Raw genomic sequence first — 18,640 nt, 5'->3', positions numbered from 1 at the left:
TCTTGCCTCCTCTGCTTCCCGGTACTCAATCGTGGATTGGTGGATATTCTCAGGGCCTTTAAGAGGATAGATTTTCTATCTTGATGTCTTATTTTCTTCTGAAGTCGTTTGGGTACTCGCTGATTGACTGACTTTGCCAAGGGGTAATTCCAAAACACTTTGCAAAAGGCATTTCAGAAAAATGACCATAACTGAGACCCGGGAGAAATTGTCACATAATTGGCACTCAGCTTCTCCGCTTTGCCCGCCCACTGCCTAGAGGCTAGAATCCAGCATTCCTTGCATGTTCACTAGTGACAGATGGCACCCTTCCTTGTCTGAAGGAGTGTACCTGGTACGGTCTTCAAAAGCTGAATGTGATCATTTGTAAATGTAAGTGGAGACTTGCTCTGACGTTTTGTCTCTTCAGTTGGTTTTTCCTTACCAATGGGGGCAGAGATGAGTTTGACTTATATTAGCATTGTGACCTAAGGAAAAGTTTTTCTTCAGTCTGAGCATTCTTATGCCTTGGAATCACATGCCTTAAACATAATGCAGAAGGGGTTGGACAAAAATCTTAGAGATGATGCTGTCCAACCTCCTGTTGTATGGAGGAGGGAAAGGGAGGTTTGGAGTATCTGTGTAGGTTGATGGCCACACAGCCATGGGAGGACATGGGAGGAAATGGACAAGAACTAAAGTCGGCTGACCCCAGTCTGGTTCTTTTCCCACTATCTTATACCACCTCAATAGCTCTTCTATTGAAAAATCAATTAAGTTTTTCATTTTAGAATATTGGTACTACAATTGATCGTTGAATGTATTGTGTACCTTGGAATTTGTAAATGAATTGCATTGACACTTTGTAGTTTAAAATTGTTGAATATTTATTCCCAATGAATGAGGGTTTGTTTATTTTTTTTCTCCCCACTGTTTTAAGATCTATTCTCCAGATCACACTAACAACAGCTTTTCATCAAACCCTTCAACTCCTGTTGGCTCTCCCCCGTCTCTGTCAGGTACAGTACCATAAATCCACTGCATCCGAGTGTCAGTTTATGGCATGGTTTCCCCCTTACACTTCCTGTGCTACTAGGTGGAAACTCACTCCCTCCAAAAGCTCAAAACAGAGCATTTCTGGACAAATAGGAAGAGGTGGGAGAGACAGACTGCCCTACGATGGTGAAGTCATTTACATCCAAAACTTTTCTTTAAAATTACATGTTTTTAGAAATACAGGCATGTGGGAAACTTCCTTCTTAAACTTTTCTTGGCTCTGTAGAAGATACTGCACAGAATAATATACTCCAAGAAAACATCTCAATGAGAAAACCCAGTTCACATCGTCATGAATAGGAATATAGATTATGTAGTCATCAAATATAGACTGTTCAAAAGGATCATTTCCCACAGAAATTTTAGACTTTTCAGATCCCCTCTTTAAAGTCCTTGTTACTGGAATGGTTGAAGAAAACTATAATTGTGTAAATAAATTGTGATGTAGCTGTGGAGTAAAAGGGGATGTTTTGCCATTTAATAGAACAAATTTAACATGACCTGTGGCTTCAAATAATAACATTATAAGTTGTTAAATTGTGTTAGTAAAGCATTGCACTTTTCGGAGCTCCATTTTAAAGGCGCATTGCCTTTCCAGTATAAATGCTTCCAGAAAGGCCTTGTCTGGTACATGTCTCTTCTCTTTGGAAAGAGGACAGGTGGCTTCTTAAAAACAAACAAACAAACAAACAAACAAAAAAAACGAAATCACATCTGTACCTGATTGAAACCTGACCTTACTGTAATTTAGACTGGAGTCACTTGCCTGAATGCCGCCACCTCCATCTCTGTATTATTCCCTGCATGCAGCACTCACATGGCCCCTCATAACGTGGGTTGCCTGGTAAAGAGTGGGAGGTTTCAGATGGCCACAAAGCTTTCAGAGTGGCTTAGGTGAGACTTCATATCAGCCTTTTCCAAGCCTCCATTGACACCAGGGGGTCACAGAATAGAGAGGGAAATAGCTTGGACCTTTTAGTTCATATCTCCAGAGAGATAATGTTGAAACCGGGAAGAGCCAGAGATGACATAGAAGATAATGGAGCAGCAAGGAAATACTCCCCATGACAGAAAAGTCAAGTTCAGAATTGTTGTACACTTCCGGCTCAGTACCATATTGTTAGGCTCTGGAAAATGATCACAGGTGTCAATGTCCAGAGCCAGAGAAGGCTTGAGACAACACGGAGCCCAGTGAGGCCAGGGATGAGGGAGTCTGGACAGGGAGAACTCCCAAGTTCCCCATTTCAAACAAAGCAGCTCTGATTTCATCCATTTTATAATTTGGAAAAAAGAATATTCTAGAAGCTAATAAAGTTTGAGAACAGCTGTTTGAGTTGAATGCTCTGATTTACAGATGGACATACGAAGGCCCAGAAAGAGTATGGGATTTGCTGAGGATCCATCAGTAGCAATATCAGAGCTCAGGCTGGAATCCAGGGCTCACCACTCTGTCACTCCACTTCCAGCTTAAGGATGGGAGGGGAAAGTTACGGTGAACAAATCATTCCAGAAGATGCCACAAATCCCCCAAACTGAGGAGCATGCTTTATGTGGAAGACACTGAAACAAGGCCACTTTTGGGGTGCTGGTAATCCATCCTGGAAGAGCACATGTTAGGAAGAAAGAACTTTATGAAGATATAAATATGGGGATAGACTGCTATTTTCACACCAATGGCTCTGTCCAGATTCTGTCACTAAAAGTAATTGAACGAAATATTCTATTTTTATTTAGCATAAAAATACACACACATGCACACCCAGAAATGGCAGGAAGAATGGATTTTTAAAGTGCTAACAGTGTCGGAGCATGAGATTTCAGTGAGATCATAGATTTTTTTCCCCTTTCTTGAATTTTTTTATTTTCTAAGTTTTCTACATGGAGTGTGTATTATTTTAAATTTAAAAGTGGTTTTTATTTTGAAAGTGGTAGGTTAGACGTGTTATATTTATTATAGCAGGAATCTTTCTTTAAGTATAAGTGAATCATTAAAAACGTGTTTTCTTGGGAAGAAATTATTTAATGTTGTTATATTGAGTGTTTAAAGTCCTGGTTTAGTGGATCGCTGCCAGCTAATCTTATTTCCTTGAAAAGTTTCTGAAGGCTTATCCTTTCTTAAAGATCATTTAAAAAACAAGTAGCAGAGCTGCTTTTCATTGGTGAGAGAATTTTGGTTTAACAAACTGGCTTTGCATGAGGGTGTAATGAAAGCCCCTCTTTGCACTCTTAAAAGTACCTTGACTGTGTATGATAGTTTTCTATCAAAGGGACATTTCTCTAGCTAAAATTCAGAATCATTTAAGTGTTCCCTTTTAGGAGGAAGCCTGAGAGGATTCTGAGTCCATGTACAGTCTACATGTTTTACATTTAAAATGTTTTCCTTGCCCCCAAATTCTTGTATGGGAAGTTTACGTGTATTTCCCTGTTGTCCAAGTAGAAATCAACATTGCTAATTTTTATAAGAACTGTTTAAAATGTTGGTAAGATTATTTTTAAGATTATACGGATCTCATTGTAATTCCCATTTTCATATCAGCAGGCACAGCTGTTTGGTCTAGAAATGGAGGACAGGCTTCATCATCTCCTAATTATGAAGGACCCTTACACTCTTTGGTAAGTTTCATCTGCACATCTTCACTCTGGCCTTTCTTTTTTTTTTAAGATTTTTTTTGATGTGGACCATTTTTAAAGTCTTCATTGAATTTGTTACAATATTGCTTCTGTTTTACGTTTTGGTTTTTTGGCCACAAGGCATGTGGGATCTTAGCTCCCCGGCCAGAGATCGAACCCACACCCCCTTCATTGGAAGGTGAAGTCTTAACCACTGGACCACCAGGGAAGTCCCCACTCTGGCCATTCTCAGGCCATGTGTCTCTTTTACCATCGAGTTCACTCTCCAAGGTTCTTATTTTCACGTCAAGTAAGCCCGCGCGTTTGGTTAGAGCCAGAGTTATTAGATGGTGCTTGTTCCTGTTTATAGATTGTAACCCAGATACTACTACAGTGGAAGCCTCAGGGCTCTAAATATCTAGAACCAGGTAAGAGATTAAGAATCTTGGAAGGATCATGGCCTCCTCCCCTTGTGAGAGGAAGATGTGCATCAATGATTAGATGCCTCTCCTGACATGAGAGTGCTGGAGTTCCAACTATGCTGTGGAGCCGGAACACTTGGAGAGTCTACATCTCTGTGCTTTGCTTTCCAGAATAACAGGTTTATAGGCGTGTTCTTCTTGACCTCTGAATAAGAAGCCTACTGCTTATTTCCTCATTCACTTTGATTCTCGTGGAAATCTAGTAATTTCATTAAATCTCTCTTGTAGGGAATAGCTGAAAATTTTCCCTTGGTGTAATTAATATTATCACATGATGATTCAGTGTTTGACACTCAGCTTACGTGGAAGGGGCTGGAAACACGCATGAAGCAACACTGCTCTATGCACTGTCTGGTCTGTAAATGAGTCAGATGGGGAGGGGTAGCAGCAAGGAGCTGTCCTTCAAGGTTGAGTTTCCCTTTTTCTCTGCATATTTTGAGATGGAACATGGAAGTAGGCATAGATCAATGTATCTATCTATCTATCTATCTATCTATCTGTCTATCTTTATGTTGTCTTGTCAGCCGTTCAGGGTTTCCTTTCTTCCTTTTGGCTAACAACTTAAATTAAGGAAAATCTAAAAATGCAGATACAAAGGTGGATTTCCCCTTCACTGTGCTTTTCCATGCTGTCGTGTGTAAATCGGCCACCTCCACATTTTAGCCAATAAGGTGTCCACAGATTGAGACAGTGTAAGTAAGCACTGCCTACATAAGCCCCATGAATCTACAGCCCACATCCAAATAAGCCATCGTTCTTTTAAGTGTTTCCTTCCATTAGTCAGTCTCTGGGACCCATCGATCAAAACTGGTTTTTTTCCAACTCTAGAGCTGTAAAGACTAGGTTTATAGTTGTGAACGGCAGCTTTAATCCTCTTTGAATTCTGAACACTCAAGAGGGGATTCCCAAGCAGAAACTGCTCTCCACCCAGAAGCTGTGAGCCAGAAAGGATGATAAGCACGTGTGTTATTTCTTTTTGTGCTCACACTTACACTTGGAAGTGTATATCATCATTCCTATTTTTATAAATTAAGAAGTATAGACTCAAAGAAGTTTAGTCACTTTTCCAAGGTCATATAAGCAGCAGAGCTAGGAGTTTAAAGGAGGCCCCTTAACACCAAAGCCCACCAAATCAGAAGGCTCTGTACCCTACACTGACTGTATTAGACACACGTTCTTTCTGTTAGTAGGGAATAATTAGAAATTGTTTTTCTCATGCAGGAGAGAGCTGGTGTATCTGTTTGCACAGCCCATTGGAAATCAAAGTGGATTGTAGCATGATCCGGTACAAAGAGGCACTAGATTTGAAGACTTAGATTGTAACCCTGACTTTACCATTTCCTGGCAGTGTGACATTGAATAATTAATTCACTTAATTTCTTTGAGCCTCATTTGCACGTCTATAAGGAAGGGATAATAATGTCTTCGCTGCTTGCTTACACATGTAGAGTGAGGATCCAGTGAGACGGTATATTTTAAAGTGCACCCTGGAGATGTTTGTTTGATATCATTATTGATCACACTGAAAAAAATGAATACACATCTCCGTGTCCAACTTCTTCACCAAAAACTATCCATATAGGCTGTATCCAGTTGTGGAAAACTAGAATCCTAATGGCTGGGGTGAAAAAAAGATCAGCTGGTTTTTCATTTTATAAGGTAGTGAATTCTCTACTATAGTAAGGGCTTTGAAATCAATTAGAAGCCCCCAAGCCCCCGGTGAACAATTCATTCAAGTCTTTATGATTCTTCAGTCTTGAAATCTCCTACCACTTTGGTTGACAGAATTTTTGCGATGTTTTTCTTTAACCGTTTTGAGGCTCCTGTTCCCTTTACACACACACACACACACACACACACACACACACACACACACAAGCTGGTGATGGTAGCTAGAAAGCAAGAAACACAGTAAAAATTGTTAGTACTCGATAAGAAATTACAGTCTGTACGCATTTACCTGTCCCTGACTTGATACATAACACTATATCATATGGCACAGAGGAAACCCAGGAGATATGTCCTTAAGAAGATAATTTAATTGGGAAACTATAAATGGGTCACCTTTCCATTGTTAACTTTTTGAAATCTTTAACAAATGCCTGCCAGAACGTTCCTTAAATTCAATAAATGTTTCTTCTGAAGTAAATCTAAATTCTCTTTCGAAGTTATGCAATATAATGTAGCATGTGTACTAACAATGTCCTGGAAGAATTACTGAATTTGTTCACAAAAAATTACACTATAATTATAGCATTAACAATTTTCACCAGTTTTCTAGGAAGGTCACTATTTATTTTTATTATAATTTTAAGGAAATAAACTTTACTGGAAACATATATTCAGAGACCCAAAGTGTGATTCGTGTCAACTCAGGTTTTATTTGTATAACCTACACACGAATTTCGAACTAAATCAAATTTCACATCATTTATTAACCAACAGCAAAGCCGAATTGAAGATCGTTTAGAAAGACTGGACGATGCTATTCATGTTCTCCGGAATCATGCCGTGGGCCCGTCCACAGCCATGCCTGGTGGTCATGGGGACATGCACGGAATCATTGGACCGGCTCATAATGGAGCAATGGGTGGTCTGGCCTCAGGGTATGGAACCGGTCTTCTTTCTGCCAACAGACATTCACTCATGGTAAGTGACTAAATTTAGGGACTCTAGTTATCTTATAGAATTAGAATTTCTAGTACAAATACTACTGCTGCAGTTTTTTCTTTTGTAAACAGCTTTATTGAGATGTAATTTATTTAACCTACAATTCACCCCTTTCACTTTTACAATGTACTGTGTTCTACATATATTCTCAGGGTTATGCCATCAGCACCAGAGTCTAATTTTAGAACATCTTTGACCCCTACAAAAAGAAAAGAAATCCACATGCCCTTTAGCAGTCACTCTCCATCCTTCCCTCCCCCTAGCCCCTGGCAACTACTAACCTACTTTCTGTCTCTGTAGATTTGTCTAGTCTAGATATTTCCTATAAATGGAATCCCACAGTATGTGGTGGTCTTTTCTGACTGACTTATTTCACTTAGCATAATGTTTTCAGGGTTTATGTATGTTTTATCATTTATCAGAGCATCATTCATTTTTATTCCCCAAAAGATTCCATTGTATAGCTATACGTTAAGTATCCATTCATCAGGTGATGGATATTTGGGTTACTTCCAGTCTTTGGCTCTTAGGAATAATGCTCCTGTGAGCATTCATGTACTAGTTTTTGTGTGGACATAGGTTTTCATTTCACTTAAGTATAAGCCTAGGAGATCATTGCTGGGTCATTGCTGGTGTGTTCAGATCTTCAGTTTGGGGACTTCAGCTAAAGATCCCAATGTTCATGTGACGTTGCTGGCATTTCACATGTGAATAGGTTGGATTTTTTAAGTTATTATTAAATGAAAGCCAAATCAGTGTCTTTAGCTTCTGAGTACGCTGTGGGAGGCAGAAATATATGGTGCGTCTGTCTAAACAGGTGATGTGGCACCACGTAATTTCACTATATCGTAGTTTTACCACTACCTATTTACGAATGTGTTTATTTGAATAATAATTAAGCAGATTTGTCCATATTACAATTGAAATTTCAATTTTGCCACTTACTTTTGGAAAGGACTTGGGAGTGCATTCTTTCTTGGATGATTACAAAGATTCAGCAAATCTCCCTAACAAAATGTTAAGTGATGACAGTTAATGAAGTGACCATATGGGTGGGGAATTTCATATTACTAGTGATTCTGTGTAATTCTGCTCTTTACAAACTCCTGACCAGAGAACACCTTAGTGTCCTGTTTTGTGCCTTACAGGCTCTCAGAAAGTTGCGTGTATGAAGGTCTATTTTCCATTATCACTAGAGCATCTCTTACTTAAAGATGATTCCAAAAGGAGAATGCAAAAGAAGTACAGATTATCCTGAGGCTCTTTAAGTTCTTTTCTCGTTCAGAAGTATTCTTCTGCCCTCCTTTGCATTTCTCTTAATAAAAGATTAAGAGTCCCATCCTGAGCGGTATGTTATGGAAACCTGCAACCAATTTGAAACCAAAAATACTGGTTTATAAATAGAAGCAGTGAACTCACTTCTAAAACGTGGAAAGGTATTTTTGAATGCCAAAGCTAAATCTTTTTTTTTTTCTTTTTTCGCTTTTCGTAGACTCTACCCTAAAAATTCCTCATTGAGTAAAAAGTGTTTGTCTATTCATGGCAGTTGCTAAGAGTTTACAAAAGGAAAATCTAGATTTTAATTTAGCTTGGCCTCAGGTAATGTGCTAAATACACTTGGGATGCATATAATATGAGATTTTAGTTTGTACAGCTTTTTTTTTAAACTACAATGTTTAAACAATACTGCTTTTAATTAAGGAATCTGGCTTTATTAAAAGCCAGATCTGTGACTTACAACCATTTCTGTATATCTGCTCTCAATCAAGAGAAAAATACTTTAATTTCTGTAGCTGTGTTCGTTTTGCATATGTTAAACGGATGCAACGTGCACCCAGGACGTTGCTTCAGAGACAGGTTTTTATTTTTCCATAAATATGTAAAGTTTGCTCTTAAATACCAGATGTAGGTTAAGTGGTTCTTTAAAATAATAAACTATACAGAGATGTTTTCTGGAACCTTTTATTTGACCTTTGACTTGCCTCCTCTTTGAGTTTGATTCAGAGGTGGGATAGGAGGAAGAGACTAGACTCATCTTTGGAGATGGGAAGTGGGACTGACCCAGGTGGAGGGGGAGGGGAGAGAATGAACAGAGCAATAGAAAAGGGGAAATCATCGGCCCATATTACACAGCAACGTCTTTAATTATTTTGGAAGAAACGATGCCGAAGCAGTAAAACTGCTAGTTTTGCTGAAGAGGAAAAGTGCTCACTCACTCTCCTGAAGACATTTCTAATTCAGTCAAGGGTGACGGCCGAGCCAACCAGATCATAGAGTAACTCCAAAGCCATGGCAGGACAACCTGCTGCCCTTTGAAGCCGACGGAGGCCTAGCAGTCTTTCTCCTTTTTTCTCAAAAACATTCAGGGCGCCCAGCGCATCTGAGCTCCTCGGCCCAAAACCCCAACGTGTGCACAAGAGATCGGATCCTCATTTCTTGCCTTGCGCAAACTGGTATGACTTTTCAAACAAAAACATCAGAACAAAGGAAATAGTTTTTGAATTTAGTCAGTCTGAAGTTAGCCTTTGACCATTTGATACATTCCACAATAAAAAGGAAGCTGAAGGGGAAGGGAAAAACCCACCCCCCTTCCTCCCCCCAGCAACAACAAAAAAAATTCAAGGAGGATACTGGTAATGTTTTCCACATTTGAATTTTAATACATGAAACAGGCCATAAAACGTTGGCCAGCTGCAGTAAATAAAGTAGCAGTGGGAGGTACACACTGGAAACGTCGGACCAGCGCTGGTGGGAGTTTCATTCCCAGCTACACACCTTCAGTTGTTGTTCTGGAGTGTAAGCGAGTTGCAGTAACTTAACACCCATCCCAGGGCTGGTTTTGTTTTGAGCCAATCTCCTTTATAACTCTCCTTAATAATTCCTTCTGATTAAAGAACAGATAGCTTTGAATTCTCTTGACCTCCGTCTCTCCTTGTTTCCTCTCTCCCTGCCTTCCAAAATCAAAACGAAATGGCTTGATCACTTGGAAGATGATAGAAGCATTTCTTTCTGCAGCAGCTTGCAATCGTGGTGGGGAGAACCGTGGTTCTGCCTGGGCCGTTATGTTATCTCATTTAATTGCTAACATATTGTACTTAGCTTTTGATTCATAAAATGTTTTCCTTGGAGTTCTGAAGTAGGTCTTCAGTAAATGACTAAGTATTAGTATAATGAAAGGGATTTTTTTTTTTTTTTTCACAGCAGCATGGCTCATAGCACTCGAGCGAATGTTGATTCTTGTGGGCTTTCTAGATGATACTATTTGTCCATGCTCTTTCCTGCTCAGAAACCTTCACCGGCTTTCCATTATCTACAAGATAAAGACATATTTCTTAGCCTAGCTTATTAAGCCCATCACTGTCTACCAAAAGCCTTGTGCTTAGCTCTTCCAATGCAGAAACTTTGCCAGCAAGACCAACCTCTGCATATTACCAGCATTTGCGCTGTGCATTCTCACTAGGTACGTCTTTTGCGTCTATCTGGCTTGTCCTATTCTATCCACTGCTCTTAGCCCATCTCATTCCCACCCATTCTCAAAACTCTCACTCAAATTCTGTCTCTTCCAGGGAACCTTTCCTTGCCACCTCCACCTGTGAGAGTCTTTTTCTTTTCTACTCTCACAGCGCTATGAATCATACCTTTGGCTAGATATTTATTTTACCCACTTAGGCAAAGCTATATATCTTTGGTAGGTCTGACTTTTTTTTTTTTTTTTTTTTTTTTATTTTTTTGGTAGGTCTGACTTTTGCCTTACCAACTAGATTGTCAATTCCTTGAGTACCATGTGTTACATTTTGTTTCCCTCCCAGTAGATAAATCGTCAGTCAAAAGGGAAGAAAGGAAACTCAATATTTTCTGAGTGCCTGACAAGTGGCCAGCCCTTCAGCTAGGAGCTCCATATACCTTATCTCAGGCCATCTTCACAAGAGCCCAGTGAGGATGGTAATGCTTTCCATTTTAGGTGTTGGTCAGATGAGCCTTAGAAGGTTTGAGTGGTCAATATCAAGTCCGGAAGCTAGATTTAAACTCAGGGGACTTTGACTGTAAATTCCATGCTCTGTCTTACCATCATGAGCACTCCTCAGACAGGATCTATAGTTATACCTTTTAAGAGCTAATTTCAGGTGGTTAGAACTCATGATTTTCAAATCTTAACAAATGTTGGTCGACAAGAGAGAAGTTTCTAGGTGTCTTATGGCCAGTTTCCCAAAGCAGCTCCCTACCCACATGGAAAGGTAAAGAACTTTCCTCCAGTATGGTAGTATGCTGGATTAAATCCCACCTTGTCTAAACACTTATTCTTAAATCAACATGTCTGTGCTAAGTGGCAAGAGGTGTGGTGAGTGCTCCTTGCTAGGTGGTTGGAGTAGTTAATTTTAAAACATTAAGTTGTTTTTCTTACCTTAGCCTCCCAGTTTTCTAATGGAATCCAAGCAGAAATTTCGGAATGTGGGAGATTAAAGAAATAGCTGGGGGCTTCCCTGGTGGCGCAGTGGTTGAGAGTCCTCCTGCCGATGCAGGGGATGCGGGTTCGTGCCCCGGTCCGGGAAGATCCCACACGCCGCGGAGCGGCTGGGCCCATGAGCCATGGCCACTGAGCCTGCGCGTCCGGAGCCTGTGCTCCGCAACGGGAGAGGCCACAACAGTGAGAGGCCCACGTACCGCAAAAAAAAAAAATAAAGAAAGAAATAGCTGGGTTTATTACTCACCTGCTTAGAAACTCTTACCCAGGTATCATTCCCCTCTGTGCCTCGGATATCAGTTCTTTTTTTATTTTTATTTTTTTGGCTGCATTGGGTCTTTGTTGCTGCACATGGGCTTTTCTCTAGGCTACTCTTCGTTGCAGTGTGCAGGCTTCTCATTGTGGTGGCTTCTCTTGTTGCGGAGCACAGACTCTAGGCGCGTGGGCTTCAGTAACTGTGGCACGCAGGCTCAGTAGTTGTAGCTCGCGGGGCTCTAGAGCTCAGGCTCTGTAGCTGCGGTGTGCGGGCTTAGTTGCTCTGCGGCATGTGGGATCTTCCCGGACCAGGGCTCGAACCCGTGTCCCCTGCATTGGCAGGCGATTCTTAACCACTGCGCCACCAGGGAAGCCCTCGGATATCAATTCTGATACTAAATCATTACATTTTTGATAAGTTACTGAAACAGTGGTTTTCCAAATATGCCTCTCCGTTATTCATGCAGTATTCAGATGAGCCCTGAAAAAAAGTCTTTCAGATGACCTCACTCCTCTTTTAACAGAACAAGAATGAAACTCACATCAAAAATATTGGGTTGGTTTGGGCTTCCCTGGTGGCGCAGTGGTTGAGAGTCCGCCTGCCGATGCAGGGGACACGGGTTCGTGCCCCGGTCTGGGAAGATCCCACGTGCCGCGGAGCGGCTGGGCCCGTGAGCCATGGCCGCTGAGCCTGCGCGTCCGGAGCCTGTGCGCTGCAACGGGAGAGGCCACAACAGTGAGAGGCCCGCGTACCGAGAAAAAAAAAAAAAAAAAAAGTAAAAATATTGGGTTGGCCAAAAACGTCATTCGGGTTTTCCATACTGTCTCATGCACAAACCGGAACAAACTTTTTGGCCAACCCGATACCTTCATGTGATTCTGTTCCTGCTTTTTTTTTTTTTTTTTTTTTTTGCGCCACCAGGGAAGCCCTGTTCCTGCTCTTGATTACTCGTCAGTAGAGTCAGCAATGGTGGGATCATTTTAGCTAATATTAATATATAATATTAGTGTGGTTCCCAGAGCCTTTTTGCTTAAAGCCCATCTATTCATTTCGAAAACATTTACCAAGTCATTACCAAATGCTGAGCTCTATGCTAAGTTGTGGTTTCTCCTCTCAAGGGGTTCACAGTCTCGTAGGATACGGTATATATTTTTTTTTAAAAATTGCTGCGGCAGTGTGGTAAGACTCATAGGAGAGCAGGGCCCAGCTCTGATATCCGGGAGGGAAGGATCAGATTGTCACTTGGGAGGAGTAGTGGTCCCCTAAGGATCTAGTTGCCCTAGATGACCTAGGGGTGGAGGAGCCCTGTGAAACACGCCACCCACACCTGTTCTCCACAGCATCACCTGAGGCCTCTTACTAGACTCCTAGGTGACGATGTGGCACACGTTTTAGAAACCACTGGTATAAGCCAGTCTTGGCCCACTTTCCCTCTTTTCAGTATCATTTTTAGTGTGACTTTGGATTACAAAGAATTCATTAGAAGGTCAGTCATTAGGTGAAGAAGCACCTTTTTATTTCAGTGACACTAAATATATGAGAGCTTTTACCACTTAGGATTTCAGAGGATAAACAAGTGAGTTCTGCTTTTATAGTTCTTAGGAATTAGGACCATTGAATTTTAGATGCTGAAAGCACCGCAGAAGTCATTTAGCCCATTGCTTTTATTTTACTGCTGAGGACTGAGGCCCAGAAGGGGGAAGTGACCCAGGTATGGATACTCTCTGGTTAATGGCCGAGCTAGGATTAGAAACCAGACAAGCCAGCAACGAGACCAGCACTCTTTGTACTAAATATTACACTGCCGCAACAAATTTCCTCTCTAACCCGACGCCATAGCAATTTCAAAACTGTGGCTGGTATTACACGTGTTCTGTTAACTGATGAAACCCAAGAAAACTCTTTAGTTGCCCCTTGGCTCTCTGCACCCTGTTGCTATTGAGTTCTGCCAATCTAATTTGGCCCCAGGAGAGAGTAGTGGGCAGTGATGTGATACTTTGAGTAGCATTTACTGGTATGTTGTAATGCAAGTAACAGAAGTCGGAAAACTCTGTTTCTACGTGGCCATCTTCAACAAGGGTATGAACCACAGGGGCTTAGTCATCCTCAGTCTTGTTCCTCTTGGGTTTTCAGGGATTCTGATTCCATAAATGTCTGTGTATATTTGAGCACCTACTTCATTTCTAAGCAATTATTAGCATATAATCTCAGAGACCCTTAGAAGGCATCTCCATCCAAATCCCTCTACAAATTCGCTGCCAAGCAGTGAACAAGCCTCTATTAGCCTCCTTCCTCCAAGGCTAAGTACTCTAAATGACCATAAATCCCATTTCCATCAGACTTTAGAAAATTCTTCCTTAGGTCCAGCGCAAATTTATTTCCCTGTGAAGTTTTCATTTTTCTGCCCATTGGAGTTACCCCTAAGTCAACTCAGCAAATACTTGAGAAACTTGAAGACGGTCTACTCGTTTTTTTGTTTTCTTTTCCCTCTAGGGTATACATCTGGATCTTCAAATATTTATCCTAAAAAAAAAAAAAAAAGTTTTGACTTTATAACTTTCCAGTGCATTCTTCCAAGTTTAAAAAGAATAGTCCCCCACTGCTCGCCCAGGACCTTTTAGTGTGTAGAATCCCAAACTGAATACAATGCTCAAGGAATCATTAGCACAGACTAGGGTGGATCTGTCACAAAACCCACTAAATACATTATGTCTTCATTAAAGGCCACCTAACAGCATCCTACTGGCAGTATTTGATGACATCATCGTTCTACTGACAAACACTGAACTTGAAATCAGCTGAAATCCATCGGCCACATGTCCGTCAACTGTCCTGGTGCACTATTTGTTGTATCAGTGAATTTCATACCGTTTCCGGTGTCAGGGTCTCCTTTAAATCCTCATTCAGTCACATATCCTGCAGCTCTGTTGTTGGCAAATTTGTCACCAAACGCCAGGTGTGCAGCATTCCCGTGAACGAGGTTTATACAGAAAGACTTGTTCTTGGTGGAACTAAACTGAGTTGAGAGGTCATCGCCTGTGTTTCAGGGCATTTCGGAACTGTCTTTTAAATAGCCTGTTATAGAATTTCACCCAAGATCTTAGTCATCAACATCATCTTTCTATAGCTTCTACATTGGGTTTTGTTTTTCTTTAATGAGGATATTTGCCTATCTCTAGTGTTCTACCATCTCTCCTACTCTCCACAATTATCAAACATTTCTGAAAGCCGATTAGCAACCTCAATTGGAAGGTTTTCTCTATATCAAAGTTGTACTTTATTTTAAGAAAACCTGGGCGGAAAAGGCAGAAAGGGAAAATAACTTGAAGAAATTCCCTTCATTTAAAAAACGTCTGCCTGCTTTTTTGAGATATTATTGACATCTAACATATGTCAGTGTAAGGTGTACAATGCAACGATTTGATACATGTATATTTTACAGAATGTTTACTCCAGTAAGGTTAGTTAACACCTCCATCCCCTCACATAATTAGTTGGGTTTTTTTTTTTTTTGGTGGTGGTGATAACTTTTAAGAGCCACCATCAAGAACTTTCAAATATACAATACAGTATTGTTAATTAATGTCACCATGCTGTACATTAGATTCCCAGGGTTTATCTATCTTATAGGTGGAAGTTTCTCACCTTTGACCAACATCCCCCCATTTCCCCCAGCCCCCAGCAACCACCATTCTACTCTCTCATTTCTTTGAGTTCATTTTTTTAGATTCTGCATATAACTGAGACATACAGTATTTGTCTTTCTCCGTCTGACTTAGAGAAGTTCTCTTGACCATGGGTTAGTTACGACAGTTTTAGAATCCTTGAGGTCAACATTGATGTTTCAGCATCCGTTTAAACAAAAGTCAAGAGGTTTTGAATCCAGCCATAGCAGGGAGACCATTTACTCTCCATTAACAAGCTCTTAAGACAAGTGGTTCGGCATGATGTGTGCCCAGATCCCACAGCTCTAGGTCTAAATTAGGTATATCCCCTTTTTCTTCCCCCAATACCCATTTTACTTGAATTCAGGCCCTGTGACCTAGAAATGAGACAGTCAGTCTGCACTGGACCGTCAAACCCAAAGGACTCCCTTTCTCCTTGCTTCTAGGACAAGCCAAGCCTAGTTCCTTAATCTTTCCCCTGTGGTTAGCACCCTGGTGTCATGAACCTTAAATACATAAAACCCAACGGTTGTCTCCTCTGCTTTTAAAATATAAAAACACATTTAAAACAGACTCTATTACCTCAACACATTTTGACTTTGCTTTCTTCTTAAATAACAGGAAAAAGCAGGTAGACGCTTTCAGTAGCACAGTTATATTTCGTTGGGGACAAAGACACAGTGCTAACCAGTCCGTAATTTAGAGAAGACACGACCTGTACATTTTTAAAAGGTAATATTACCCTCATTTTCTCAGGAAAACAGATTTTCTGAAGGGAAAAATCTGTATTGTAGAGGTTAGAAATTACACAGATGTTTCTTCACTCGTTCTCTATTGTCTGTGCTTCAGGTCCTTGGGGGATACATACATGTGTAAGAGAAAGTCTCTGAACCCACAGGCCTTTGGCTCTGGGGGGATGATAACACAAGTATGTGCCTAACTAACTATCACGCAGGGTGGAATGATTAAGTGACCCGAGAGGTGAGTCGGAGAAGGACGAACATTGGCCAGCCTTCGGGGTGGATAGGAAAGTTTCCTGGAGGAGAGGTCATTGAGCTCATATTAGAGTCTGCGCTGGATTTCAATAGAGACAAGGCTAGAAAAGGCATTACAGAGCCATAGAATAAACATGATCCAAAAAAATACGCAGAAAATCAAGGATCTTAAGTGCCCAGGTGGAAGTAGGGAAATGACCCGATGATGCGGTGTGCCAGGCAGGGCTGCCTTGGGCCGGGAGCCCCTCCTCCGAGCACGGCAGCTCCGACAACTGGCTCGCATCCTTCACAGGAGAGTCGACAGGAAGAGTGAATTTTCATGTATATTTTTTACATCCAAATTAAATTAACTCATGGAATTTTCCACCCGTAGGAATTAAAGTAGCAGCTCATGAAGTAATTCAGTTATGTCATTCATACCAAAACAGAAAATACTGGAGCAACTTGGCACCGTTTAAAAGCCAAGACTAGACCTTGGCTATTTTATATTTTTTTCAAAACCTGTAGGTGTTGTGTTCTGTTAACTTTTACTGGGGCTGTAAATTTTTTTTTTTAATCAAAAGTATCTTCATTGCTTAGAAAACAGAAGTGCAAAATGGATTTGAAATAAGAAGAGGGTTTAGGCAAAGCACCTTTAGGAGTGCATACCTAAAAAAAAAAACACAAGTGTTAACGTCGAATTTCTGAAATGCGGGGAGTCTACCTAATTGGTTGACATTCACAGTTGTGCATAATTATAGCTTCCTCTAGGTCCATAAGTCAACTTAGAACTCTAAAATTGAATTTAACCAAAAGATCTGTCCAATATTAGTTAAGTGACATCTTTTGAGGAAGCATTGTCCTGATACAATAGCCACATTCATTTTCAAGCAGTGTTAATTGGACGTATTGTCAAAAACCACAGTGTTGAGTTTCCACATTTTAATTTCACATTTGCCTGCTCCCCAGCTTCTGCACAGGGACGGGTCTCGTTCGGAGCTGAAAGTGTGTGAAAGTTATTGGAGAATGGTAGTCTCTGGGTAATGTTTCTGTGAGCCGCCCAAAAATTTTCCCCCTGCAGTCTAGATGGGAAACAGCTGGTTTTTGTTTAAAAAGCTGTTTTGCGAAATGTCTGAATCTTGAGGTGTAGAACTGAGGTCACCAGTAAAAGCAGGTGCTTAGGGACAAGTGAGAAAGAGTCTGGGGCCCGGCTGGCCCTGTCATCTTCTGCAGGGTACTTCCTATTAGAGGAAAAAGTATTGAAGTTGGCTCCTTTATTTAGGACGCAAACAGATAAACTAATCGCATTAGTGATGCTATTAGAAATTGAGCATCTTTGAACATGGCCAGCCCTTGAGTGAATAATTTGCTCCCTCTGAAATGGCTGTCTCCCCCCCAAGGCTTCAAATACAAAGGTCCAAGGCTTTAACTTCCTTTAGGTATTGTAAGTGCTTGAATTTCCTCTTTAAATACACCCACAGTAAAAGAACTATGATTTCAAATAAGTAGTCCCAGAACTGAGTACGTCCTCCAAGTTCATGGAGGCAATCTCGGGGAAAGGCAGAAAAGGAACCCAAATTGGCAGAACCAGGACAAGGCAGTTTTGAAAAAGGCCAAGTACAAAACATGTGGAATCACTAAAGTCCAGTGCATGTCAGATATCCACCAGCCTGAAGATGAAAGGAAACGACCTCCTCCCCTGGGAGCTGGGGGTTATTAGCAGCTGTTTATCCAGTCGGGAATAGAGATTAACATTGTAATTTTTTTTTTTAAAGAACTAGAAGAAAATTTGTTTGGGAAGTTGGCTCTTCATATCAAGTCACTGTGCATAGCCAAAAAAAACTTCCTTTCTCAGAACTCATGTACTAGGGTTGAGCAATGTTATGATTCTCTGAGAAACTCGGGATTACCAAAAAGCCCATCTCCATAAAATAGAACAGAAAAAGACAGAGAAGTGAATGGACGGCTGCCACTGACACGTTCCCTTGAACTGTGCACTGTAAAGCTAGCTGTTTGGTCTGGTACCTGTCCTCCAGCCTGCCTCTACGTGGGGGGTGTTCTCCCCGTCCCATACCCCAACTTAATCTTTGCCGCTCTGGGGCCTGTGCAAATGGATTTTGCACATGCCTACCGCTTGTAAATGCCTTTTCATGACATACTGGGGAAGCTGCTTCGTACTCTGTGGAGCTTTATTCTCAAAAAAAAACAAAAAACAAAAAACAAAGAGTTGGATATTGGTATTTTCCCCTGATTTAATGCTACTCTTAATGTCATTTTCTTTTATTAAATCCTTTCTTTTGCTTTTGATCTTATTTATAGCAGAGCCACTGGTCATATGGAAACTATTATTGTATAGCTGGGAGATGAAAGACTTCATTGCAGTTAAATAAGAGTGAATCATTTGGGCCAATAATACACACATACAGTGAGGTACCATTTGCATCCAAAATGCCCTATGTTGTTCACTTTGTAACAAAGCCATTGAG

At 40.8% G+C, this 18,640-nt stretch overlaps 1 protein-coding gene across 22 annotated transcripts in view; it reads left to right on the top strand.

Moving 5' to 3' along the window:
- Nucleotides 1–18,640, top strand: part of TCF4 (transcription factor 4) — a 359,688-nt gene that overhangs the window by 322,091 nt on the left and 18,957 nt on the right. For 17 of the 22 annotated variants that reach the window (XM_022584419.3, XM_022584426.3, XM_022584420.3 and 14 more), the window contains 3 exons: nt 920–998; nt 3,572–3,648; nt 6,573–6,776. In XM_022584419.3, coding sequence (XP_022440127.1) covers nt 920–998; nt 3,572–3,648; nt 6,573–6,776 — 360 coding nt within the window. The remainder of the gene's footprint in view (nt 1–919; nt 999–3,571; nt 3,649–6,572; nt 6,777–18,640) is intronic. The other 5 variants (XM_022584444.3, XM_022584425.3, XM_022584422.3 and 2 more) reach the window with 1 other exon arrangement.

Source organism: Delphinapterus leucas, chromosome 14 (assembly GCF_059928025.1).
Source record: "Delphinapterus leucas isolate spDelLeu-1000000601 "Yukka" chromosome 14, BTC_Dleu_Yukka2, whole genome shotgun sequence".
Lineage (NCBI taxonomy): Eukaryota > Metazoa > Chordata > Mammalia > Artiodactyla > Monodontidae > Delphinapterus > Delphinapterus leucas.
Note: the sequence above shows the minus strand (reverse complement) of the source record. Positions and strands in the feature narration are given on the sequence as shown.